The sequence below is a fragment of the Hypanus sabinus genome, chromosome 27, assembly GCF_030144855.1.
Source record: "Hypanus sabinus isolate sHypSab1 chromosome 27, sHypSab1.hap1, whole genome shotgun sequence".
NCBI lineage: Eukaryota > Metazoa > Chordata > Chondrichthyes > Myliobatiformes > Dasyatidae > Hypanus > Hypanus sabinus.
The window spans coordinates 32,806,870-32,834,343 of record NC_082732.1 but is presented as its reverse complement, the minus strand read 5'-3'; the positions used below and the strand labels follow the sequence as shown (position 1 = coordinate 32,834,343).

General features: G+C 41.8%; 1 protein-coding gene across 2 annotated transcripts in view; it reads left to right on the top strand.

Annotated features, from left to right (window-relative positions):
* prkcz (protein kinase C, zeta) overlaps positions 1–27,474 on the top strand; it is a 375,947-nt gene that overhangs the window by 46,814 nt on the left and 301,659 nt on the right. For both annotated transcript variants that reach the window (XM_059952188.1, XM_059952187.1), the window contains exons 2-4: positions 2,228–2,349; positions 20,452–20,541; positions 27,369–27,419. In XM_059952188.1, the coding sequence (XP_059808171.1) occupies positions 2,228–2,349; positions 20,452–20,541; positions 27,369–27,419 (263 nt within the window). The remainder of the gene's footprint in view (positions 1–2,227; positions 2,350–20,451; positions 20,542–27,368; positions 27,420–27,474) is intronic.

Sequence of the window (27,474 nt, the reverse complement as noted above, 5' to 3'; positions counted from 1 at the left end):
CAAATGGCACACTAGCCTTCATCATATGAGCCACTATGTACAAGAACTCAGAAGTGACATTATAGAATGTTGGTGAAACTTCACTTGGAATATTCTATGCAGCTCTAGTTGCCAGACTATAGGAAAGATAGTAGAAAGCATTCTAACTGGTTGCATCATAGCATGGTAGGGTTTTTGGGATTTTCTTGCTTACCATTTTCCCATTGAGCTTTCTCTAATTACTCAAAGTACATGAGTGATCCAAGAACATATAAAGTACACAACTTAGAGATTGGTTTGCATACAAGCAGCTGCTAATCAAGAAGCCCAAAAGAACCCAATTATAAAGACCAGCCCCCAATATGCAAAAAATACACATCATGCAAACAACAGAAATGAGCAATAACAACAGCATTCCAAACCAAATTGAGCCCTTAGACCCAAATCGCCAGAGGAACCCAGAATAGGCCCAAAGCCTTGGTATTCAGTTCATCATTTTAGCAGGGTACATTGCCACAAAGTTCACAGACATGAAACACAGTACTTGGGAGAAGTCTCACAGCCTTAGTATTGCGAAAAGAGGAGCTGTCAATCTATCTGGGCTGGCATTTAAATTGTTCCATACCTCGCATTAGGACCTAGGCTCCACTGCGGAGAAATTGCACTGGACCGGGCCTAGATTTTGCTGCCAAAGAAACCATTCTCAACCTCTCCAAATCAGCTATGCACTTAAAGCCATCCTCCTTCACACCCGGGTTAGTTGGACGTACATCAGAACTTCTCTGCCTTGTCTTCTCCGAATCACTCACTCCAACCGGCACAGCTTCAATTCCAAGTGAGTCGACCTTGCAGCACACCAACTGGGCACTTCTCTTGAATTTGCTTCACTTTCACTCAGCTCTTCATTGTTTGTGGTAATAGTTTAAAGTGTTGTTAGTGTAACACCCTGGTAAAGGTTTAGCTGCTAATGTTGTAGAATATTTCATGTAAAGGTCTTTCTGTAGAAGCAGCCTTTGGGTTACTGTTAGAGATGAGGGCTGCTTAGGAATGTGGGCAGTCCAATCAGGAGAGTGGAATAGAGAGAAAGTTCTAGAGAAGGATGAGGGAGCAGCTTTGTGACCGACACTGGTGCGAGTCTTTGTTTGGTGAGAGATGAAGACAGAAAGCACTGGAGAGAACTGTTGTGGGATTCGATCCAGTGAGAAAATGTGATTTGATGGTGCCAGGACACAAAGGACTATCCGAGGATCAGTGAATACAGCTTTTGTAAGGTTTGAGCTCCAACCATTTTGTTTTTTTTTCTTTTCTTTACTAACTCTGGTTAAGTTAATGTTCACAAATATACTACTTTATAAATGTATGCAGCATGTGATCTGTTATTTTATACCAACGGGTTATTGCAGGGCACTAAGTCACACAGTATTTATATAAACCTCAGTTTGGGTGGGTAGGACATCCCAATCTTACAGATTTGGCAGGACCAAAGTTGTATTTTTGGAATTTGAAAATGGTAGAGTCATTGAATCTGTTCTTGTGTTACTGCTCCTGTTTCTTTATCTTATGTGACCAATATATTGCTCTATAATTAACTTCTAAAGGTGGTGGAACTCCTCTAACAGTTGGACTCTGACTGTTTTTGGTATGAGCCAGCATAATGACTTGCATTATGATTTGATGCGACTAGCAGTATTACTAAGTCCTTCGGCACTGTATGATGGACTTGCATTCATTATGGAGGTCACTGGATACAAATAATAAAAGTTTATTAAAGTTTTTTTAAAGCCTTCCTAAAGAACCTTTAAACGTACAGAATGCAACATTTGAAGTATTTCCTTCCAAGCGCATCAGAATTCTAGTGCTCTGGTAGAACCAGTAATTCAGGAAATTACAAATGTAGGATGTTTACCCAAAGGTACAGATAGTATTTCCTGTAAGTTAGTAATTGTAAATTGTACACATGAATGAGTCAAAGAAAGCCATGGTTGTGCATGCATTAATAAGAATGAAATGTAACTATTAACCCCTTTTGTTTACTTGTTGATTCTGTGGTATGTGTCTTTGAATAATTTCTGAAAAGATTCAATACACTTGAGGAATTAACATTTATTTGTTGTAGTTTTGGTACAATGCACAAGGAATATCTTATGCCAACATAATAGAGTATTCTAACAAGGGAAGGAATATAATGTATAAAAGATACAATGAAGCAACCCATCCCAAGAATCGCCTGTTTCTTTGTTTTCAACAGGGATATACTCATCACAAATCTTGATGCAGCAATCAATTATGAAGGAATGTGTTCTGAAGTAAGAGATATGTGCAATTTGCAGCAGAATCAGCCAATTACACTGAAATGGATTGACAATGAAGGTAAGAAAGATCAAGTACATTTTAAGGGAACCTATTGTGCTTAATGTGGCATAAACCTTTGGGGAGTGAATGAGAGAAATAAAGCAAGGGAGTTTACAAGTGATGGCACATGGAAGAGATTTAAAGAAAGGCAACACAGTGTTTACTGGATTGATACTTGAAACAAAAACATTTAACCTTTTGAGATCAGTATTCAGGAACTGGGATGCAGTTTTTGCAGTGTGAAAAAAATGCAAGGTTCTGACAGACCTTGCAGAAGGTTAATGCTAGTGGGGAGGATTTTGAAGGGGTAGTGTGGGGGTAGAGCACAAGAAAATTTATTTATTTAGAGATGCATCGCTGTCTAGGCCCTTCCAGCCCTTCATGCCATGCCTGCCACAACCCCAAATAACACAAATAGTCACAGGACAAGTTACAATGATCACCGGGTATGTCTTTGGACTATGGAAGGAAACCCTGGGGAAAACTCTTACATTCCAGGGGAGGGCATGCAGAGACAATTTATAGAATGGTGCCGGAATTGAACTCCAAGTTCCAGAAGGTTCCAAGCTGTAGTAGCATCGTGGTAACCGCTACGCCACCGTGGTGCCCTTTGGAATTGGATTTAAAATCAAACATGGCAGCCACATAAAATATAAACACAGAAAGTTCTGCATATGTTGCAAAACCCAAGCAACACACACAAAATGCTGGAGGAACTCAACAGGTCAGGCAGCATTTATAGGAATTCATATACAGTTGATGTTTCAGGCTGAGACCCTTCTTCAGGACTGAGAAGAAAGAGGGGAAAGATGCCAGAATAAAAAGGTGGGGTGGAAGGGAAGGAGGCTAACTGGAAGGTGATAGGTGAAGCTAGATGGGTGAGAAAGGTCAAGGGCTAGAGAAGAAGGAATCTGCTAGGAGAGGAGAATGGACCATAGGAGAAAGCAAAGGAGGAGGACACCCAGGGGGAACTGATAGGCAGGTGAAAAGAAGTAAAAGATCAGAGTGAGGAATAGAAGAAGAGGGAGGGAAATGTTTTTACCAGAAGTTGCCTCACCTGGAAAGACCGTTTGGGGCCCTGAATGGAGGCGAGGCAGGAGGTGTATGGGCAGGTGTAGCACTTGGGCCACTTGCGGGGATAAGTACCAGGTGGGTAATTAGTGGGGTGGGATGAATGGGCAAGGGAATCATGGAAGGAGCAATCCCTGCCCGAAGTGGGGAGGGGTTGAGGGAGAACACGTGGAGGTGAAGGAACAGAGAAAAGCAAATAGCATTTTTACAGGAGATAGGGTGGGAAAAGTTAAAGTCAAGATAATAGGAATCAGTAAGTTTATAAAAGATGTCAATGGACAGTTTGTGTCTTGAGATGGAAACAGAGAGATGGAGAAAGGGGAGTGAAGAGTCAGAGATGGACCAAGTGAATTTTAAGGTCAGAGTATTGGTTAGAGGCAAAGTTAATAAAATTGACAAGCTCAACATGCGTGCATGAAGCAGCACCAATGCAGTCATCAATGTAGCTGAGGAAGAGTTGGGGAGTATTACCGGGGAAATCTTTAGTGTGAACTGTTCTACGTAGTCAATGAAGAGGCAGGCATAGCTGGAGCCTATGCAGGTGCCCATGGCTACCCCTCAAATTTGAAGACAGTGAGAGTAGCTGAAGGAAAATTTGTTGAGGGTGAAGACTCCTCGGTAGAGATCGTAAAGAGCACCAAGTTTCTTGGTGTTCACCTGACGGAGAATCTCACTTGGTCCCTCAACACCAGCTCCATAGCAAAGAAAGCCCAGCAGCGTCTCTACTTTCTGCGAAGGCTGAGGAAAGTCCATCTCCCATCCCCCATCCTCTTCACGTTCTGCAGAGGTTTTATTGAGAGCATTCTGAGCAGCTGCGTCACTGCCTGGTTCGATAATCGCACCATCTTGGATCGTAAGACCCTGCAGCGGATAGTGAGGTCAGCTGAGAAGGTCATTAACCATATAACCATATAACAATCACAGCACAGAAACAGGCCATCTTGGCCCTCCTAGTCCGTGCCGAACCCTTAATCTCACCTAGTCCCACCTACCCGCACTCAGCCCATAACCCTCCACTCCTTTCCTGTCCATATACCTATTGGGGTCATTGGGGTCTCTCTTCCTGCCATCATGGATATTTACACTACACGCTGCATCCACAAAGGAAACAGCATTATGAAGGACCCCACGCACGCTCATACAATCTCTTCTCCCTCCTGCTGTCTGGGAAAAGGCTCCAAAGCATTCAGGCTCTCACGACCAGACTATGTAACAGTTTCTTCCCCCAAGCTATCAGACTCCTCAAAACCTGAAGCCTGGACTGACACCTTGCCCTATTGTCCTGTTTATTATTTATCGTAATGCCTGCACTGTTTTTGTGCACTTTATGCAGTCCTGTGCAGGTCTGTAGTCTAGTGTAGCTTTCTCTGAGTTTTTTTTTACGTAGTTCAGTCTAGTTTTTGTACTGTGTCATGTAACACCATGGTTCCGAAAAATGTTGTCTCATTTTTACTATGTACTGTACTGGTCGAAAAGACAATAAAAGTGACTTGACTTGACTTGACTAGTTCTACCAGCTGGAGGAGGGTGGTGGTGGAGGGGAATTGGTTGGTTCATTTGTTAAGAAAGGTGGAGAGATGCAATGACTTGTTGATGGGGATAGAAGTATTTAGGGACTGAACATCCATGGTGAGAATGAAGCGGTCAGGCCAAGGACTGAGGAGGCCAAGGGCATGAGAAGTGTCAGGGATGTTGGTGGGAAGGGACTGAACCAGGGGGGATAGAATGGTATGAGTACACAAGTTCAGAGGGGCAGGTGCTGGTTGAAAAAAATAGGCTTACCCAGACTGTCCAGTTTGTGGAGCTTGGATAGAAGGTTGAAACAAGCAGTGTGGGTGGGGTAAGGAAACTGAGTTTTGTGGTAGTGGATGGCATTTCTCCTGAATTCATGAGGAGAGTGATGGTCTTGGAGGCAGTTTTCTGTTGGTTCAGAGTGGGGTCCTTTTCAGAGTGGGGATAGGTATGAGGAGGTGTCTGAGAGTTTCTACCTGGCATTGGCAAGGTAAAGGTCAGTGTGCCACGCTACAACAGCACCCCTTTTGTCTGCGAGTTTGATAGTTATGATTGAGAATGGAGGGCAGTGTGTTCAGAGGGGACGAGTGCTGAAGTCAAGACAGCCACATAAAATGATAAAGATGGCTTGATGTTCCTTTATAAATTCTTTTCACTGCAAGTGGTGAATTTACACATTATTACAACTGACTGGAAAGTGGTGAAGGCCCGTAAAGATTATATGCCTATCCATTTAATAGTGGATTCTGTGCAGTAGAGACAATTTTCAAAAGATTTTCACAAACGAGAAAATCTGCGGATGCTGGAAATCCAAACAACACACACAAAATGCTGGAGGAACTCAGCAGGCCAGGCATCGTCTATGGAAAAGAGTATGGTTGACATTTCGGGCTGAGACCCTTCAGCAGGATTTGGATGAAACTAGTCCCATCTGCCTCATGTAACCCACATGCCTCCACACTCTTTGAGATAAATGCTTTTTAAACATGCTTTTTAATCAGCATAACATTGTAGGTTGAAGGGCCTTTTGTTTTGCTGTCTTGTTCTGTTTAACATCACTGTCATATCTGCTTCCACCAATTCCCCCAGCAGCCTGTACCAGATATGTATCGAAAAGACTTGCATCACACATTTTTTAAGCTTTGCCCCTTTCACCTTAAAACTACACCCTTGAGTAGTTGACATTTTCAGCCTAGGGAAAAGACTGATCCTCAGCCTTCTATTGTCAGGGTAGTTTTGAATCCAGACTACAACATTGAGTCTTTTTGTCTCTTAATCTTTTAAATCAGCTTACCATAAGGAAGTTTGTGAAATACCTTGTATCAGTCCATTTCCTACCTTCATCAGTCACCTTTGCCAAAAAACTCAAATCAAGTTCATGGATTACAGGAGAAATGGAGGCAGGCTCGCCCTAATCAACATCAGTGGGACTGCAGTTGAGAGGGTGAGTAGTTTCAAATTCCTCGGTATACACATCACCAAAGATCTCACCTGGACTGTACGCACCAGCTGTGTGGGGGGAAAAAAGCACAACAGTGTCTCTTCCACTTCAGCTGACTGAAGAAGTTTGGTATGAACCCTCAAATCATCAAAACCTTCTACTTGGGCACCACTGTGAGCTTGCTGACTGGCTGTATCACTGCTTGGTATGGGAACTGCACCAACCTTGATCACTGGGCACTGCAGAGAATGGTACAGACAGCCCAGTACATCTGTGGATGTGAACTTCCCTCCACTGAGGACATCTACAGTAGCAGGTGGATAAAGAAGGCCTGGAAGATCATCAGGGACTCCAGTCACCCCAACCGTAGACTGTTTCAGCTGCTTCCGTCTGCCAAATGGTACCGCTGCATTAAAGCCAGGGCCAACACGCTATGGGACAGCTTTTTTCTATAAGCCATTAGACTTATAAATTCACAAAAATACAATTGCAGGTGCTGTGGATCAAAGAATACGAACACAACACTGGAAGAACTCAGCAGGTCAGGCAGCATCCATGAGAAAAGAGTAGCCAACGTTTTGGGCTGAGACCCTTCATCAGGAATGGGGGGGGGGGGGGGGGGAGGAGGACTGAAGTCCAGTAATAGAGATAGGGGAGGGGGTAGGGCCTAGAGGCGCCAGGTGGAAAACCAATCAGAGGAAAGATAAAGGGAGAGGGGGAGGGGAGAAGCATGAAAGAACTGTAGAGATAAGAAGCAGAAAGTTGAAAGGGGAGAGAGGCATAGAGGGACCTGGGTTAGGGGAAGGGGGAGGGAATTACCGGAACTTGGAGAATTCAATGTTCATACCACCAGGCTGGAGGCTACCCAGATGGTAGATGAGGTGTTGCTCCTCCAACCTGAGTTTGGTCTCATCATGGCAGTAGAGGAGGCCATGTATGGACATATCTAGATGGGAATGAGAGGCAGAGTTGAAGTGGGTGGCAACCGGGAGGTCCTGTCTATTGTGACGGACGTAGGTGCTCAACGAAGCAGTCCCCCAATCTGCGTCGGGTCTCGCCGATGTAGAGGAGACCACACCGGGAGGACCAGATACAATAGACGACTCCAGCAGGCTCTCAGGTGAAGTGTTGCCTCACCTGGAAGGACTGTCTGGGGCCCAGAATGGTGGTAAGTGGGGAGGTGTGAGGACAGGTGTAGCATTTGCACTTGCAGGGATAAGTGCCAGGTGGGAGTTCTGTGGGGAGGGACGTAGGGACGTGTGGATGAGGTAGTCGCAGAGGGAACGATCCCTGCATTAACGATCTCCTTCCCAAGATCCACAAGCCTGACTGTCCCAGCAGACCCATAGTTTCAGCCTGCTCCTGCCCCACCAAACTTGTGTCTGCCTACCTGGACTCCATTTTATCCCCCATAGTTCAGTCTCTCCCCACCTACATCCAGGATACATCCCATGCCCTTCACCTCTTCAATAACTTCCAATTCCCCGGCCCCGACTGCTTCATTTTTACCATGGATGTTCAATCCTTATAACACCTCCATCCCCCATCAAGAAGTCCTCAAGGCCCTCCACTACTTTTTGGATAACAGACCCCCACCAGTTCCCCAGCACCACCACACTCCTCCGGTTGGCGGAGCTTGTTCTAACTCTCAGTAACTTCTCCTTTGGTTCTTCCCACTTTCTCCAGATCAAGGGCGTAGCCATGAGCACTCGCAAGGGCCCCAGCTACACCTGCCTCTTTGTGGGTTATGTGGAACAGTCTATGCTCCAAATCTATACTGGCACCACTCCCCAACTTTTCCTCCGCTACATTGACGACTACATTGGTGCTGTTTCCTGCACCCATGCTGAGCTCGTCAACTTCATCAACTTTGCCTCTAACTTTCACCCAGCCTTAAATTCACTTGGTCCATTTCGGACACTTCTTTCCCCTTTCTTGATCTCTCGGTCTCCATCTCTGGAGACAGACTATCCACTGACATCTTCTACAAAGCCACTGACTCCCTTAACTATCTTGACTACACCTCTTCCCACCCTGCCCAATGCAAAAATGCCATTCCCTATTCCCAGTTCCTCTGTCTCCACCTCATCTGCTCCCAGGATGAAGCTTTCTGTTCCAGAACTTCTCAAATGTCTTCTTTCTTTCAGGATCGTCTTCTGGCTTCATCAAAGATGCCCTCACCCGCATCTCCTCCACTTCCCACACTTCAGCCCTCAACCCATCCTCCTGTCACCACAACAAGGACAGGGTTCCCTTGTCCTCACCTACCACCCCACCAGCTTCTGGATCCAACATATTATCCTCCGCAACTTCCACCACCTTCAACAGGACCCCACCACCGAGCACATCTTTCCCTCCCTGCCCCTCTCAGCTTTTCGCAGGGATCGTTCCCTCCACGACTACCTGGTCCACACGTCCCTCCCCACAGAACTCCCACCTGGCACTTATCCCTGCAAGTGCAAATGCTATGCTACACCTGTCCCCACACCTCACCCCTTACCACCATTCCGGGCCCCAGACAGTCCTTCCAGGTGAGGCAACACTTCACCTGTGAGTCTGCTGGAGTCATTTATTGCATCTGGTGCTCCCGGTGCGGTCTCCTCTACATTGGTGAGACCTGACGCAGATTGGGGGACCGCTTCGTTGAGCACCTACCCGGCTGCCACCCACTTCAAATCTGCCATGATGAGGCCAAACTCAGGTTGGAGGAGCAACACCTCATCTACCGTCTGGGTAGCCTCCAGCCTGGTGGTATGAACATTGAATTCTCCAATTTCTGATAATTCCCTCCCCCCTCCCCCTTCCCCCTTTATCTTTCCTCTGATTGGTTTTCCACCTGGCGCCTCTAGGCCCTACCCCCTCCCCTATCTCTATTACTGGGCTTCGGTCCTCTTTTCCCCCCCAATTCCTGATGAATGGTCTCGGCCCGAAACGTCTGCTACTCTTTTCTCACGGATGCTGCCTGACCTGCTGAGTTCTTCCAGCATTGTGTTCGTAGACTTATAAATTCATGTCTCTGCATTGCGATAGAGTCATAACGCAATGATTTTACTCCCTCATGTTGTGGGACAGATGTAAGATTTGAATAAATTCAAATTCAAGACATGATTTCTCTAGCACAAAGCCAAGCTTTTCCAAATGTGAATAAATCCTATACCAATAAATCCTTTCCAAAGCTTCCCTACCACTGACAGAAATTTCGCCAGCGTATAATTTGCTGGATTATTCCTATTGCTCTTAACTGCATATGAATTTTGCCAAACCAAACAACGTCCTTCTGGGGCCAAGGTGCAAAATGCATTTTTAACAGCACAGCACACTGCAAATAGCACATAGTACAAGTAGCATATATGGTTAAGATTTCAGAAAAACATACAGTCACATAGAAAAAAGTTAATATAGCAGGAGTCCCTGAGTGGCATGACTGTAGTTTATCTTGGTCCAGCTTGTCTTCCACCGAGTGAATACTGGAGGGTAGCCAGTCGCCAACCAAGCATGATTCCAGCACCCCAGCAAAGGCCTCCGTTCTCTCCACTTGGCAGCTGCAACAGGTAGCTGTGGCCAAGGCCTAGCCTTTGCCCCAGCCGAGTCAATTTCATTTTTGTCAATGAATGGACATGCAGAGTTGTATATAACTGATGTCCAACAGGTACTTGCAATCCAAATAAAAACACTCAAGATAATCACTCCCTCCATCTGCTGGATTGTAGACCATCTCTGCACAAGTGTACACAACAAGTCCAGACAACAACACAGCTATGATGTGCAGTAAGTCTAGCTGATTGCTGTCAGGCAAATTGCTGTTAGGATAGTTCTGCAGTACTTGATGGTCTTAGTATCCAGAAATGACTTGTGATTGTAAAAAAGACTTAACAAGACTAACAAATGCACCTTTGATTGGACCCAGAGTGGCTGCTGTGTTTGAGTACGCCATCATCCTAACAGATCTCCCAGTCCTCTGAGACCTCACCTGTGGTTAGACAGGATACAAACATCTCTGTCAAGGCTGCTGCAACCTTCTCTTTTGTCTTTCTCAATAACATATGACATATCTGATTGAGCCTTGGGGACTTAACTGTTTTAATGTTCTTTAACAACCCCAGCACCACACCACTACCTCAATATCAACATGCCCTAAAATATTAGCACACTCTTACCTAATTTCTATTCTCCATGACTTTTTGGTGAATACAAATGCAAAGCATTAATTTTGTACCCGTGTCCTCTGACTCCAGGCATAAACTCCTTCCTTTGTTTTTGAGTGGTCCTCCCCTTTCATTAGCTGTCCAATAGTTTTTTTAACATAAGCATAATTCCTTTTTCCGAGGTCATTTCATTGCCTCTCCTGGCCTTTCTGGTTCTCTGATAAGTTCTTTCCTGCCTTTTTACGTTCCTTAAAGATTTCTGATTTCAGTCTCCTTAACCTTCCTAGCACCGTAGGATAGGGAAACAGAATTAGGCCATTCAGCCCATTGAATCTGTTCTGCTATTCATGGCTGATTTTTCCCCCCCAAATCCATTGTCCTGCCATCTCTCCATAACCTTTAACTCCTCTTACTAATCAAGAATATATCAATCTCTGAGACAATGAAATCCACAGATTTATCACCCTTTGGATGAAGATATTGATCCTCATCTCAGTTTTAAAGTGACATCTCTTTATTCTGAGGCTATACCCTTTGATCTTAGACTGTTCTACTAATCGAATATTCTCTCCTGTCCTCTCTATCCAGACCTTTCAATAGCCATGGAGTTTCAGTGAAATCCCCTCATCTTTCTGAACTGCATTGACTACAGGCTTAGAGACATCAAGCACTCCTCATTAATTAAGCTGTTCAGTCCTGAGATCATTCTTGTGAACCCCCCCCGGATCCTATTCAGGGCCATCACATCCATCCTTAGAAATGGGGCTCAAGATTGCTCAAAATATGTCAAATGCGGACGGTCCAATGCCTTATAAACCCACAACAATGTATTCTTGTTTGTATATTCTTGTCATCTCAAAATGAATGCTGACACTGCATTTGCCGTCTTTAATGCTGATAGCCTGCAAATTAACCTTGAGGGAATTTTAAATTAGTTCTGTCAAATCCCTTTGCACCTCTGATTTCTAAAATTTCCCTCTAATGAGGAAAGAATCTACACTTTTATTCTTCCAATCAAAATATACATTATATTTACAACATACTTGTACAGAAGTATGTAATACTTCGAAATAGTGCTGTCACTTGAGCATTCAAGAGGAATTTAGTAACTTTGAGACTTGTGACTCATACAGTCACCATAAAGTTTGACAGATCTGTCAAAGTTTATCCAAACCAGTCTAATCTTCTACTGCATGCATTTGAAATGTTGCTAAATTGATGAGCTAATTTTAATGCTTGAAGTTGCATGATGAAACAGAGGTCAAATGTGTACTTGTATGTTTGCTTGAAAGTTAAGTCTTGAGACTACATCTGATTACTTTATACATTAGATATAATGTTCTTTCATTTCATGAAGCAGCTTGCTGTCTTGATTTCTAACCCCTTCCCCTCCCACTGAGTATCTCAAATTAATTTTCCTGTCTTGCACATGCTCTTGCAAGTACTTATTTCTCATGTGGGTATTTTTTCTTGGCTCCCCCTGCATCTACCTTTGTATCCTCTTCTATGTCCTAAAATATTAATTATCTCAACTGCTAGTTAAGTGTTTCCAACATTTACATTCACATTTGATCTCTGCTTATGTATTTTAGCATTGTTTTAGCATCTGTGAAAGACATTTGGGTGGTATTTGCTAAATGGAATATAAATGGAAATGTTTGTGTTCAGAACAAAGTGAAATTATTTTCTGATTTGTCGTTTTGGGGTAAGAGTGTCAGTAGTTTTACTAAGTGTACTTCCATAACACACATTGAATAGAACGTGACTGAAGAATTAGAGAATTTTAATTGTATTATGTGGACATAGTTGGTTATAATGTAAAATTGTCAAGCTGGGGCACAAAACTGAGGGATAAAAACTGTTTCCATGTAATCTCCCTGCTGTAATCAGACACTGTCTCTCAAGAACACAGACTGCTAATTTCACTGCGGGAGACCAGTGGAAATTGGCAAGCATTTGCTTTTATTGATAGTGTGCAAGGATACTTCATTAAACAATGTAACATACAGCAGTGTATCTTTAACAGCAGCAAAATGAATGTACAGCTATTGAGTGCACCTTTATTTTCAAAAATCCTGTAAATCACTTGCTCCTCGTAGCGTGAGACTGTCCAAATCCTGACGACTTTCCCATTGATGCAATTGTTTTTATAATGCAATTTTCTATAAATGTTAAGGCATTTAAATATTGAGATGGAAGCATTTGAAGTTTATATGGTAGAAATGACTAATTTTTTACAGATAGTCTGTTGCAAACAATAATGAAAAAAATCTGAAAATCTGCACAAATGGAACTTTGATGCTTACTGCAAGATTTGCTAGACTTTTATTTGTTCCCCATACTTTTAATTCACTTTTTTTTTTAATGTAATTCTATATTATACATTTTCCTAAAAGTCTGTTAAGTTTAAACAGAAAGCAGGAAGCTGGTTCCTGGTCATCCGAAAGAGAATGTAGAAACTTGGGCTCTAGTGAATGGAATGAAGTGTGGCTTGGTGAACCAGATGCCAAAAACATGAGGATCTCCAGTTAGTAGGTTCATTAGTTATTGAAGTTTTACTATAAAAGGGATTTTTCAGATGCATTCTTTTAAAAAAAAAATTCATCTATGTTTTATTATTATTAAGAGTACTTATTCAGATTACTTTCTTTGCCACTGAAGTTAAATTGTGCGTTTTCTTCTTTAGAAACTCCTGTTGTCATGAAGAGTAATAGAGAAGAGGTGGATTGACAGTGGGCATATCTGAGTTTGAGGTCAACCTGCTACCAGTTATCCACTTCCTCTGGCAGCTTGTTCCGTATTCCCATCACCCTCTTTGTAGACGGAGTTGCACCTTGAGAATCTTTTAAATCTTTCAACTCTTGCCATAAGTTTATGCCCTCAACTTCCTTCAAACATAGCAAATGGACTGTGACCTTTTGCTCATCATAATTTTATACACCTCTTTCAGGTTCTTGTGCTCCAGGCTGGGAAAAAAAAGCCCCAATAAAACATGAGGATAAGACATGAAAGAATAGGCCCTTTCAAGTGTGACAGTGGGAAAGTGTGTGTGGAACTGGAGGAAATAGCAGAGGTACTTAATGAATAATTTACTTCAGTATTCACTATGGAATAGTGATGACTTACAGCGGACTGAAAAGCTTGAGCATGTAAATATTAGGAAAGAGGATGTGCTGGAGCTTTTGGAAAGCATCAAGTTGGATAATTCACCAGGACTGGATGAGACAGATGTACCCTGGGCTACTGTGGGAGGTGAGGGAGGAGATTGTAGAAATAGCAGGAGCTCTGATGGAGATCTTTAATATGTCATTAAAAACAGGGATTGTGCCGGAGGATTGGCATATTGCTCATGTGGTTCCATTGTTTAAAAAGGGTTCTAGAAGGAAGCCTAGCAATTATAGACCTGTCAGTTTGACATTAGTGGTGGGTAAATTAATGGAAAGTATTCTTAGAGATAGTATTTATAATTATCTGGATAGACGGGATCTGATTAGAAGTAGCCAGCATGGATTTGTGCGTGGAAGGTCATGTTTGACAAACCTTATTGAATTTTTTGAAGAAGTTACGAGGAATGTTGACGAGGGTAAGGCAGTGGATGTAGTCTATATGGACTTCAGCAAAGCCTTTGACAAAGTTCCACATGGAAGGTTAGTTAAGAAGGTTCAGTCGTTAGGTATTAATGCTAGAGTAATAAAATGGATTCAACAGTGGCTAGATGGGAGATGCCAGAGAGTAGTGGTGGATAATTGTTTATCGGGATGGAGGCCAGTGACTAGCGGGGTGCCTCAGGGATCTGTTTTGGGCCCAATGTTGTTTGTAATATACATAAATGATCTGGATGATGGGGTGGTAAATTGGATTAGTAAGTATGCCGATGATACTAAGGTAGGAGGTGTTGTGGATAATGAGGTGGATTTTCAAAGCTTGCAGGGAGATTTATGCCGGTTAGAAGAATGGGCTGAACGTTGGCAGATGGAGTTTAATGCTGAGAAGTGTGAGGTTCTACATTTTGGCAGGAATAATCCAAATAGAACATACAGAGTAAATGGTAGGGCATTGAGGAATGCAGAGGAACAGAGAGATCTAGGAATAACTGTGCATAGTTCCCTGAAAGTGGAGTCTCATGTAGATAGGGTGGTGAAGAGGGCTTTTGGAACGCTGGCCTTTATAAATCAAAGCATTGAGTACAGAAGTTGGGATGTAATGCTAAAGTTGAACAAGGCATTGGTAAGGCCAAATTTGGAATATTGTGTGCAGTTCTGGTCACCGAATTATAGGAAAGATATCAATAAATTAGAGAGAGTGCAGAGACGATTTACTAGGATGTTACCTGGGTTTCAGCAATTAAGTTACAGAGAAAGGTTGAACAAGTTAGGTCTCTATTCATTGGAGCGTAGAAGGTTGAGGGGGGATTTGATCGAGGTATTTAAAATTTTGAGAGGGATAGATAGAGTTGACGTGAACTGGATGTTTCCATTGAGAGTAGGGGAGATTCAAACTAGAGGACATGATTGGAGAGTTAGGGGGCAGAAGTTTAAGGGAAACACGAGGGGGTATTTCTTTACTCAAAGAGTGATAGCTGTGTGGAATGAGCTTCTTGTAGAAGTAGTAGAGGCCAGTTCAGTTGTGTCATTTAAGGTAAAATTGGATAGGTATATGGACAGGAAAGGAGTGGAGGGTTATGGGCTGAGTGCGGGTAGGTGGGACTAGGTGAGATTAAGGGTTCGGCACGGACTAGGAGGGCCAAGATGGCCTGTTTCCGTGCTGTGATTGTTATATGGTTATATGGTTATTGCTGAGCCTCTGGTGATCTTTGCATCATCAATAGGGATGGGAAAGGTTCTGGAGGATTGGAGGGTTGCAGATGTTGTTCCCTTGTTCAAGAAAGGGAGTAGAGATAGCCTAGGAAATTATAGACCAGTGAGTCTTTCTACAGTGGCTAGTAAGTTGATGGAGAAGATCCTGTGAGGCAGGATTTATGAACATTTGGAGAGGTATAATATGATTAGGAATAATCAGCATAGCTTTGTCAAGCGCAGGTCGTGCCTTACAAGCCTGATTGAATTTTTTGAGAATGTGACTAAACACATTGATGATGGAAGAGCAGTAGTTGTAGTGTATATGGATTTCAACAAGGCATTTGATAAGGTATCCCATGCAAGGCATATTGAGAAAGTAAGGAGGCATGGGATCCAAGGGGCTATTGCTTTGTGGATCCAGAACTGGCTTGCCCACAAAAGGCAAAGAGTGGTTGTAGATAGGTCATATTCTGCATGGAGGTCGGTGACCAGTGGAGTGCCTCAAGGATCTTCGTGATTTTTATAAATGACCTGGATGAGGAAGTGGAGGGATGGGTTAGTAAGTTTGCTGATGACACAAAGGTTGGTAGGATGCAAAACTGAGCTGTGAATTGGCAGATGGAGTTCAACCCAGGTAAGTGTGAAGTGGTTCATTTTGGTAGATCAAAATAGGATGGCAGAATATAGTATTAATGGTCTCTTGGCAATGTGGAGGGTCAGAGGGATCTTGGGGTCCGAATCCATAGGACTCTCAAGGTAGCTGCACAGGTTGACTCTGTGGCTAAGAAGGCATACGGTGTATTAGCCTTCATCAATTGTGGAATTGAATTTAGGAGCCGAGAGGTCATGTTGCAGCTATGTAGGACCCTGGTCAGACCCCACTTGGAGTACTGTGCTCAGTTCTGGTTGCTTCACTGCAGGAAGGATGTGGAAACCATAGGAAGGGTGCAGAGGAGATTTACAAGGATGTTGCCTGGATTGGGGAGCATGCCTTACGAAAACAGGCTGAGTGAACTTGGCCTTTTCTCCTTGGAGCGACAGAGGATAAGAGGTGACCTGATAGAGGTATATAAGATGATGAGAGGCATTGATCGTGTGGTTAGTCAGAGGCTTTTTCCCAGAGCTGAATGGCTACCACAAGAGGGCACAGGTTTAAGGTGCTTGGGAGTAGGTACAGAGGAGATGTCAGAGGTAAGTTTTCTTTTTTGCGCAGTGTTACGAACCCCGTAACTGGGTTACTTACCAGCAAAGATAGAGACGTCCGTTGGAGTCTGGTGATACTATTTTTAACAGTATTTATTAGCAAAAATACACAAAAATAATATCAATGCAAATATACAGATAATATACGTCGTCAATACTAAACCTAAAAGTGCGGGTATAATAATAATCAATAAGAAATAAGCTCTATCGTTGTCTAGGGGATAATGAATTGTCCAATGGAAATATAAAGTTCGCTGCAGTTCACACAGGCTGCCGTCGTTTGGGTGTCGCTGGGTTGCAATTGTTGGACAGAGAGAGAGAGAAAGAGAAAAACTTGCCGACATTCCTTTATGATTTCGATCCGTCACGTGTCTCGTTGTCGTGGCCGTTCAAGTGTGACCTCTCCTTTAGCTAAACTGTTCTTCCGTGATGAGGCCGCCACCCAGGCAAGGGAGGACGCACATGAGCTCCCACCGGCTTTCGCTATAAAATGCTGTCACGGGATTTCTAGTGTTTCTCCTGGTGTGTCTAAAGGGGTGTTCCCCAGACCTGTCTTTTATCCTTACTCACGGGGTCTCAGATGACAATCAGGTTGGGATGATGCAATCCCTCAACCAGACCACTCTGGTTGTCCCCTGAGGGGTTTCAATGAATAGTACAGTACTCAATACACGATTCCTTCTCCAAGAGACAATAAGCAGTAATCAGTGGTTCCATTCCGCTTTTGTTAGGAGTTATTCCCCCTACCTTGTGTATTCTGCGTTGTCTATGGCAACTGCCTTTGCTGTGATCCTGCGTCTCGCTCTCTCATTATTGACATGATGTGTATCTCTCTCATTTCCTGGGTCTCAGACCCGAAATAATAGTGATCTTGCGATTCTCAAAAAGGAGGGGGTGACTTTGTATCCTTTGGCCCCTCAGAGTTGCTCCACGTTCGTAACAGCAGAGAGTGGTGAATGCGTGGAATGGGCTGCCAGTGAAAGTGGTGGAGGCGGATACGATAGGGTCTTTTAAGAGACTTTTGAATAGGTACATGGAGCTTAGAAGAACAGAGTGCTATGGGTAACCCTAGTAATTTCTAAGTAGGGACATGTTCGGCACAACTTTGTGGGCTGGGTAGGTCTGTAGTCTAGTGTAGTTGTTTTTGTGTAGTTCAGTGTAGTTTTTGTATTGTTTCATTTAGCACCATGATCCTGAAAAACATCTCGTTTTTACTGTGTACTGTACCAGCAGTTATGGTCAAAATGACAATAAAAAGTGACTTGACTTGAAGGGCCTGTGTTGTGTTTTCTATGTTTCAATCTACCCATTCTCTCTTTATGACTTAAGTCCTCCAGCCATGATAACATCATTATGATTCTCTTCTGCATCTTTTCCAGATTGATGACCTCTTTCTTTAGCTAGTTGACCAGAACTGAAGAAAAAAAACCTCAAATTAGGATACAAGCTGTTTTACAAATTGGAAATTTGTGCTACTCAGCTCTGAAGTTTAAAAAGACGCATACACACTGTACGAATCTGGAAATATGATTAGGCAATGAAATAAATGTTAGATGTAACTTGCACATGTGTATTTGCATCTATCTGCATTCTATGAATGCATGTGATATGAAATTCATAGGGAGTTTATAAGCAGGGTAGTAATCATCTTCATTAAGAAATAATGTACTTTGTTATTGTGTAAGATGTGTTAAATATTTTACCTATAGCTGTAAATAAAATCAAGTATTAAAAGAAAAATATGTAGCTTTTTCTGTAATGCTGTTTGTATGTTAACTATGAACCTTTATGGTCTATACAAAACATTAAAAATAATTTTGACTGTAACGAGTTAAGTCTTTAGTGCCATCATTGAATTTCCCTGGTAAGAACAAGTTTATATTTTGGAGCAATCCCACAATCTCAAAATTGAAGTTTTGTACATTTGATATCTCCTTTTGGGACTTTAAATGTTAGTAACATTTTGTAAAAGTGGTTCGTATATCTGTGGTTTGGAACTTCATTTATTTGTTCTCATTGCTTCTATTAATTTATTATATTTGCTATGCTATTAGATTTGATCACTCATCTTAGTCAAAAATAGTGTGCCTAAAATGGTGACAGGTGCATGGTGTAGTGCAATCATATATCAGGTTAGAACAGCTTTCAGCAATGAAATTATTTTGAAACAATCTTTGAATCCTCTTGACTGCACACTTGGGCTTTTCCAGGACCCAACTAATAACCCAACTAGTTCAAAGAAATTATCAATTTAATAAACACTTGCTTTTTTTTGTGTGACTGTCATCATTACCATTATGTGCTGTGTTATATGACGTAGACAATCATGGTCTTTGTTTTTGGCAAATGTTTCTACTGTAGTAATTTGCCATTGTCTTTACAAGACAGATTACCCCAGTCATTATCAACACATCAACACTCTTCAGAAATTGTCTACCTGATGTCAGTGGTCACGTAACCAGTACTAGTGAAATGCACAAGCTGCTCATACAACTGTCCACCACCTGCTCCCATGGCTTCATATAACCCTGATCAGGGTGCGGGTGGGGCTAAACAGGTGCTACACCTTGCCCAAGGGTGACCTACAGACCAACAGCAGAGGGAAGGTTTGCCTTACACCTCCTTTGTTAGAGACATATCTCCACTCTGTCACCTGTACAGTTCTTTTCCATTGAAATATATAGGTTTATGGTTTTTGCTTTAGACCTGAAACAGGTTCAGTAGGGAGATGTTTTAGCATAAAAGCATGAGGACTTAGGGAGGTTTACACTTTGCTCCAATCTCCAGGAACAGGTTTGGAGAAAATCCAAGTACAGCATTGATATTAGCAGGCTTTCTTTGCTTTCTAACATAACATTAATTGCCAGCTGCTTAGTACCGAATTGTTGACATTCTGAACAAATTTCAAATCATTAAATTTCAAGTTTCCTTGAGATGAATTGCTGATTTATTGCATTATGCCTTTAATTTGGAATGACTTACTCTTCCGCCTTTGGGATAGGCAGAATTTTGACAGATTTATGGGTATGTACATTCTGAGGTGGTGTGTTCTTACTGCTATTAATGAAGAGTTTTTTTGTGCCCTTGATATGTGGTCTTGACATCCTCAATGATATTGTGAATAGTCCTTTGCCACTGTGAATGCTTTTGAACCAGGTTTATCCAAGAATTTGTGGGGATGTTATTGTTTTTAAGTATTGCTTGGAATTGTTGATAATGTCCTTGATAATCCCATCTATTAACAGAATTTGGGTGGATTATCTGGTTCAAAATTCTGTTGTCAGTCACGTGAATAGTAGAGCCTGCCCAACAGAATCAACTGAATGTAACTAGGACTCAAAATAGGGAAGTTGGTTTGGGAGAGGTTAGTTCACCCATACTTGAGTAAATTTGTAGGATTTTGCTTTGATTGATTCTCTCAACTTCATTGAGGTGCCTTCTGTGGTGGTGCAGGTCTCAATCTGTTGGAGGGCAAGGATCACTGCTACTGTTTTTGTGCTATGCTAACAAACTTTGGTTATACGAAGGTGAAATGGGTTACTGGGTTACTGATCGGTGATTGATATCTGAAGTAAATTGCATAAGTATATGTAAGATGTTTTCGACTTTAAAGTAGTGTAAATGGCCACACCTGCAGCAATTCAGTAACTTCCTGTTGACCAATACCAAAATAGAGGACATTTGGTTTTTTTTTTGGTTATTCACCCTATCCATAGCCCTTGTAAAATTCCGTTGTGTCACTTTAATTAATTAAAATGTTGCAGAAGAGGTACAAAGTTCAATCCATGATGTTTTAAGAATTGTATATAGTAGAGAACTTAAGATTTTGGACATGATTTGGGTTTCTTGGATTGTTAGTGTTTTGAAAAAAAGTTCCTTGGCAAGCCAATGTCCCAGCATTCTTACCAGGCAACATTCCTACTAATATCCTTCTATTTTCATATTGTAGGAGACCCATGCACAGTTTCTTCCCACATGGAACTGGAGGAAGCATTTCGTCTATATAATCAGAGTGGAGAATCGGGTCTCATTATCCACGGTGAGTAGTAATTGATTCAAATTTGATTAAAGGACTATAGAAAAATTCCAACTATTTAGCTTAAAAGCTATTGTTTAGTAATGTGACATTGAATCTACTGATTGATCAAAACAGATTGCTCTTGTTCCTGATTATTTAATATGGATACTTCTGTTCAATTGAAATTATTAACCTGCTCAGTTGAGGAAAAAGCACCAGAGACACGAAATTACCTCTGAAGCGGTTTTTATTCAGAGAGGAGTTCGCAGCCACACGCACTTCGGGCGTAAGGTAGCCATCTCCCAATTTGTCGGTTTACAAAGGTCATACTTACACCCAAATGCGGGGTACTACATTTGCAAATATGGTTACCGATTCAAATTCATCAAATGATTGGCTATCGCATAGTTAAGCACGCGAAATACTCGGAATGAGCATAGACGCAAGCAAAGTACTTGGAATAAGCATAGGTGCAAGCAAAACACTCGAAATAGGTATATAGCTCGGATACTTTGCCAAACACATTGTCTTGTGATGACAAGGTTCCCCTTTTCTTGTGGATGCCATGTCCTGTCTGGCATTCTATTTTAGTTACCTGTTCTCTGTCCTCCTACACTTCCCCAATGACTTATTCTCTCCCTGGTCCTGTCTACGTATTTTGTTACACTTACCCCTTGTCCCCCCTTCTACACATACCCCTTACCCTCTCCACATTCTCACTTCAACTTAGTACCATCTGTTGGTGGTGGTTTTGAAAATAGAAATAGGCATCCGTTAGTCTTGTGAGACCATGGATTTGCACCTTGGAAGGTTTTTCCAGGGCGCAGGCCTGGGCAGGGTTGTATGGGAGACTGGCAGTTGCCCAAGCTGCAAGCCTTTCCCTCTCCACGCCTCCGATGTTGTCCAAGGGAAGGGCACTAGGACCCAAGGTGATGGTTTTAATATTACAATAATTTGAATGAAAGAACTGAAACATAAAGGACAAATTAAAATCACAAATAGCTGTGAAAGTAAAACAGGAAGTTAAAAAGGCAACATCTTTCATTGGTGGTGTTAATATTAAAATAGAGGTGGATATTAAATTATAAACTTTATTCAGCAGAGATCTAGCCTTAGTTGTAACTCCAGTTTGACTCATTTGGGAACAGCTGTCATGCAGTTGTCGTCTGGTGAAGAGATCTGCTTTTATTTCCATTTAAGATTTGTTTGTCAGCCTTGGAGGAACATATTACTCCATAAAAGAATAAGCAAAAATCATTCTTATTTAATCCTTTTGGTCTCTACTGCTTGGAACCACTTTTCCTTATTCATTCTGGAATTTGCTCATGGTCAAATAATCTGGGACTCAAAATCAAGATGCTTAATTACTTGGTTATGCCATACGTTAGTTGACTTTTTGGAACCACTAACCACTAATTTTAATTACTAGCTTGCTAATAAAGGTGGTAGTTATGATGGACTGAATGACAACTTACTGATGAAAGTAAAACCTCTATTTTTGTTTTATTATTTCACCATCTCATACACCAATATTTTAATTCATGATGGTTAGTTCGAAGTTATTTTGTACTGTCGATCCATTCCTAATGCCCTTCTCTTTGCCAGAATCTAGTTAACTAGTTCTATTAATTACTGGTCCCAAATAATTCATGATTGCAGAGCTACAAAATACATTAGTGATCATATTTCAAAATTCCATCCACTGTGGAACAGTACCAGTAGGGTAGAAAATAATTAGCATCTTCTCTCATTCTGTGATGTAAACTATTGAGGTTTCATAAATATTATGAATACCTGAGGATATTTATTCCATTTCAACTCCCCTCCCAAAATTTCAGCTGCTTAGCCATATATTCTGCCCTTCTCTTACCTGTCTCCATACTTACACTTATGAACTACGCTGCTTACAATTTTAGTCTATTGTTCTATCTTGAGATTTGTTTAGATATTTGTGCCATTACTAAGTCTTATAATTTCCACTGCTGCACTATCAGTTGATCTTGCCCTGACTTCCCTGCTGATTAATTTTTTAACCGAGGTCACCTGAAACGTGGACGTTCTATTGTGATTGTACCAAATCCCATCCGCCTATCTGTCTCTGTAATCTCCTTGAACTCTATAGCTACTATATGCATTCCTTCAGTTTTAGCCTTTGGAGAAACACTACTGGTGGCTGTGCTCTCAGCCTCCCAGCCCCAAGCTTTTGAACTTCTACTTCTCTTTCACCCTCCCTTTGAAAATGCTTGCTTATATTACTATCTTTGATCATTTGAACTAATATCTCCTTAGTTTTGTTTGATAATGTTCTTGTGAAGCTTCTTGAGACATAGAAACATAGAAAATAGGTGCAGGAGTAGGCCATTCAGCCCTTCGAGCCTGCACCGCCATTCAGTATGCTCATGGCTGATCATCCAACTCAGAACCCTGTACCTGCTTTCTCTCCATACTCCCTGATCCCTTTAGCTACAAGGGTCATATCTAACTCCCTCTTAAATATAGCTAATGAACTAACCTCAACTGTTTCCTGTGGCAGAGAATTCCACAGATTCACCACTCTCTGTGTGAAGAGGTTTTTCCTCATCTCGGTCCTAAAAGTTTATCCTTAAACTGTGACCCCTCGTTCTGGACTTCCCCAACATCAGAAACAATCTTCCTGCATCTAGCCTGTCCAATCCCTTCAGAATTTTATACGTTTCAATAAGATCCCCCCTCAATCTTCTAAATTCCAGCGAGTATAAGCCTAGTCGATCCAGTCTTTCTTCATATGAAAGTCCTGCCATCCCAGGAATCAATCTGGTGAACCTTGTTTGTACCCCCTCTGTGGCAAGAATGTCTTTCCTCAGATTAGGGGACCAAAACTGCACACAGTACTCCAGGTGTGGTCTCACCAAGGCCTTGTACAACGGCAGTAGAACCTCCCTGCTCCTGTACTCGAATCCTTTTGCTATGAATGCCAACATACCATTTGCCTTTTTCACCACCTGCTGTACCTGCATGCCCACTTTCAGTGACTGGTGTACAGTGACACCCAGGTCTTGTTGCACCTCCCCTTTTCCTAATCGGCCACCATTCAGATAATAATCTGTTTTCCTGTTCTTGCAACCAAAGTGGATAACCTCACATTTATCCACATTAAATTGCATCTGCCATGAATTTGCTCACTTATCTAACCTACCCTAGTCACCCTGCATCCTCTTGCCATCCTCCTCACAGCTAACACCGCCGCCCAGCTTCGTGTCATCCGCAAACTTGGAGATGCTGCATTTAATTCCCTCGTATAAATCATTAATATATATTGTAAACAACTGGGGTCCCAGCACTGAGCCTTGCGGTACCCCACCAGTCACTGCCTGCCATTCTGAAAAGGTCCTGTTTATTCCCACTCTTTGCTTCCTGTCTGCCAACCAATTCTCTATCCACATCAATACCAAACCCCCAATACTGTGTGCTTTAAGTTTGCATACTAATCTCTTGTGTGGGACCTTGTCAAAAGCCTTTTGAAAACCTAACTATACCACATCCACTGGCTCTCCCCATCCACTCTACTAGTTACATCTTCAAAAAATTCTATAAGGTTTGTCAGACATGATTTTCCTTTCACAAATCCATGCTGACTTTGCCCAATGATTTAACCGCTTTCCAAATGTGCTGTTATCACATCTTTGATAACCGACTCTAGCATTTTCCCCACCGCTGATGTCAGGCTAACCGGTCTATAATTCCCTGGTTTCTCTCTCCCTCCTTTTTTAAAAAGTGGGGTTACATTAGCCACCCTCCAATCCATAGGATCTAATCCAGAATCTAAGGAATTTTGAAAAAGTATCACTAATGCATCCACTATTTCTTGGGCTACTTCCTTAAGCACTCTGGGATGCAGACCATCTGGCCCTGGGGATTTATCTGCCTTTAATCCCTTCAATTTACCTAACACCACTTCCTTACTAACATGTATTTCCCTCAGTTCCTCCACCTCACTAGACCCTCGGTCCCCTATTATTTCCGGTAGATTATTTATGTCCTCCTTAGTGAAGGCAGAACCAAAGTAGTTATTCAATTGGTCTGCCATGTCCTTGTTCCCCATGATCAATTCACCTATTTCTGACTGTAAGGAACATACATTTGTCTTAACCAATCTTTTTCTTTTCACATATCTATGAAAGCCTTTACAGTCAGTTTTTATGTTCCCTGCCAGCTTTCTCTCATAATCTTTTTTCCCTTTTCTAACTAAGCCCTTTGTCCTCCTCTGCTGGGCTCTGAATTTCTCCCAGTCCTCAGGTGTGCTGCTTTTTCTGGCTAATTTGTATGTTTCTTCTTTGGATTTGATACTATCCCTAATTTCCCTTGTCAGCCACGGGTGCACTACCTTCCCTGATTTATTCTTTTGCCAAACTGGGATGAACAGTTGTTGTAGTTCATCCATGCGATCTTTAAATGCTTGCCATTGCATATGCACCGTCAACCCTTTAATTATCATTTGCCAGTCTATCTTAGCTAATTCACATTTCATACCTTCAAAGTTACCCTTCTTTAAGTTCAAAACCTTTGTTTCTGAATTAACTATGTCACTCTCCATCTTAATGAAGAATTCCACAATATTATGGTCACTCTTACCCAAGGGGCCTTGCACGACAAGATTGCTAACTAATCCTTCCTCATTGCTCAATACCCAATCTAGAATGGCCTGCTCTGTAGTTGGTTCCTCGACATGTTGGTTCAGAAAACCATCCCGCATACATTCCAAGAAATCCTCTTCCTCAGAACCCTTACCAGTTTGGTTCACCCAATCTATATGTAGATTGAAGTCACCCATTATAATTACTGTTCCATTATTACACGCATTTCTAATTTCCTGTAAAATGCCATCCCCAACCTCACTACTACTGTTAGGTTGCCTGTACACAGCTCCCACCAGCGTTTTCTGCCCCTTAGTGTTATGCAGCTCTACCCATATCAATTCCACATCCTCCAGGCTAATGTCCTTCCTTTCTATTGCGTTAATCTCCTCTCTAACCAGCAACGCTACCCCACCTTTTCTTTCCTGTCTATCCCTCCTGAATATTGAATATCCCTGGATGTTGATCTCCCATCCTTGGTCACCCTGGAGCCATGTCTCTGTGATCCCAACTGTATCATATTCATTAATAACTATCTGCACATTCAATTCACCCACCTTGTTACGAATGCTCCTTGCATTGACACACAAAGCCTTCAGGCTTGTTTTTACAAAACTCTTAGCCCTTATACAATTATGTTGAAAAGTGGCCCTTTTTGATTTTTGCCCTGGATTTGCCTACCTGCCATTTTCACTTTTCACCTTACTACTTTTTGCTTCTACCTTCATTTTACACCCCTCTGTCTCTCTGCACTTGTTCCCATCCCCCTGCCACATTAGTTTAAATCCTCCTGAACAGCAATGGCAAATGCTCCCCCTAGGACATTGGTTCCAGTCCAGCCCAGGTGCAGACTGTCCTGTTTGTACTGGTCCCACCTCCCCCAGAACTGGTTCCAATGCCCCAGAAATTTGAATCCCTCCCCCTTGCAGCATTTTTCAAGCCATGTATTCATTTGAAATATCCTCCTATTTCTACTCTGACTAGCACATGGCACTGGTAGTAATCCAGAGATTATTACCTTTGTGGTCCTACTTTTTAGTTTATCTCCTAACTCCCTAAATTCAACTTGTAGGACTTCATCCTGTTTTTTACCTATATCATTGGTACCTATGTGCACCATGACCACTGGCTGTTCACCCTCCCACTCCAGAATGTCCTGCAGCCGCTCAGCGACATCCTTGACCCTTGCACCAGGGAGGCAACATACCATCCTGGAGACATTTTGTTGTTGACAGCCTGAATGCAATATTGATTTATCAATTAAATAAGCTGGTTTTATGAATCCTTCTTGAGGACAGAAGTCCTGCCTATGCTGGTATGACATTTTAAAAATTAAGTAGATGGAATAGAAAATCATTAAGCAAAGACAAAGTAAAGGAAAACCTGGATCTAAAAGAAGAATGTGAAGGGTAAAGACTATAAAAGTAAAATTTAAGAAAAGAAAAGAAAATAAAGGAAGCAATCCATGAGCACAGGAAGCGTAAGAGAATTGTTAGCTTGGGTGAGGAAGAGAGAGAAAAACCCAAAGGTTACAGAAACTATTGGAAGCAAATACAGTAAAATTCCTCTAGGTGTTCTGTACTATTGGATGTTATTCCCTATTAGTACTCCAGCACGTTTTTAATTTGCTGTTCCTTAATTATTACACAGCTTCTTCTCCTTCTGCCATCTGATTTCTAAATGGATCTTGAACCCGTCAACACTATCTTACTACTTTTCATAAAAATTTCTGTTCTTTTGAATTACTTACTTTAATATAACTATTTTATATATAAATGCACTTGTTGTAATTCACACTTTTTGTTTATTTATCGTGTATTGCTGCAATATACTGCAGTAATATACTGCTGCTGCAAAACTAAAAAATTGCATGACATATGCTGGTGATATTAAATGTGATTCTGATTCGGTTTCTGATACAATAAATGTTTTGGTTAATCTGGGAAGTTTAAAGGGAGATGGGGAACTGGGACAGACCTAGGTTTGTTTGAAGAAAGTATTGGAAACAGAAAACAGATGATCTTCAATGGAGTGTGGGAATTGAGACCCTCCTGTGAGCCAGATGCTGATCTCTTGAACTTTATGAATATTTGAATAATTTATTATCAGGCTTTTGAAGCTGTTTCTTACAAAGATGATGTTTTAAGGGAGATAGGTTAGAGTAGCTTATTATTACAAAGTATGTACCACTTTACTTTCTTGATCATAAAATTTTGCCCTCTTCATTTCACCTAGTATTTCCCAGCATTCCTGAAAAGCCAGGCATGCCATGCCCAGGAGAGAACAGTAAGTACCATTTTGTTTATTGGAAAAGTATATACTTTGAGCAATTCTTAAATTT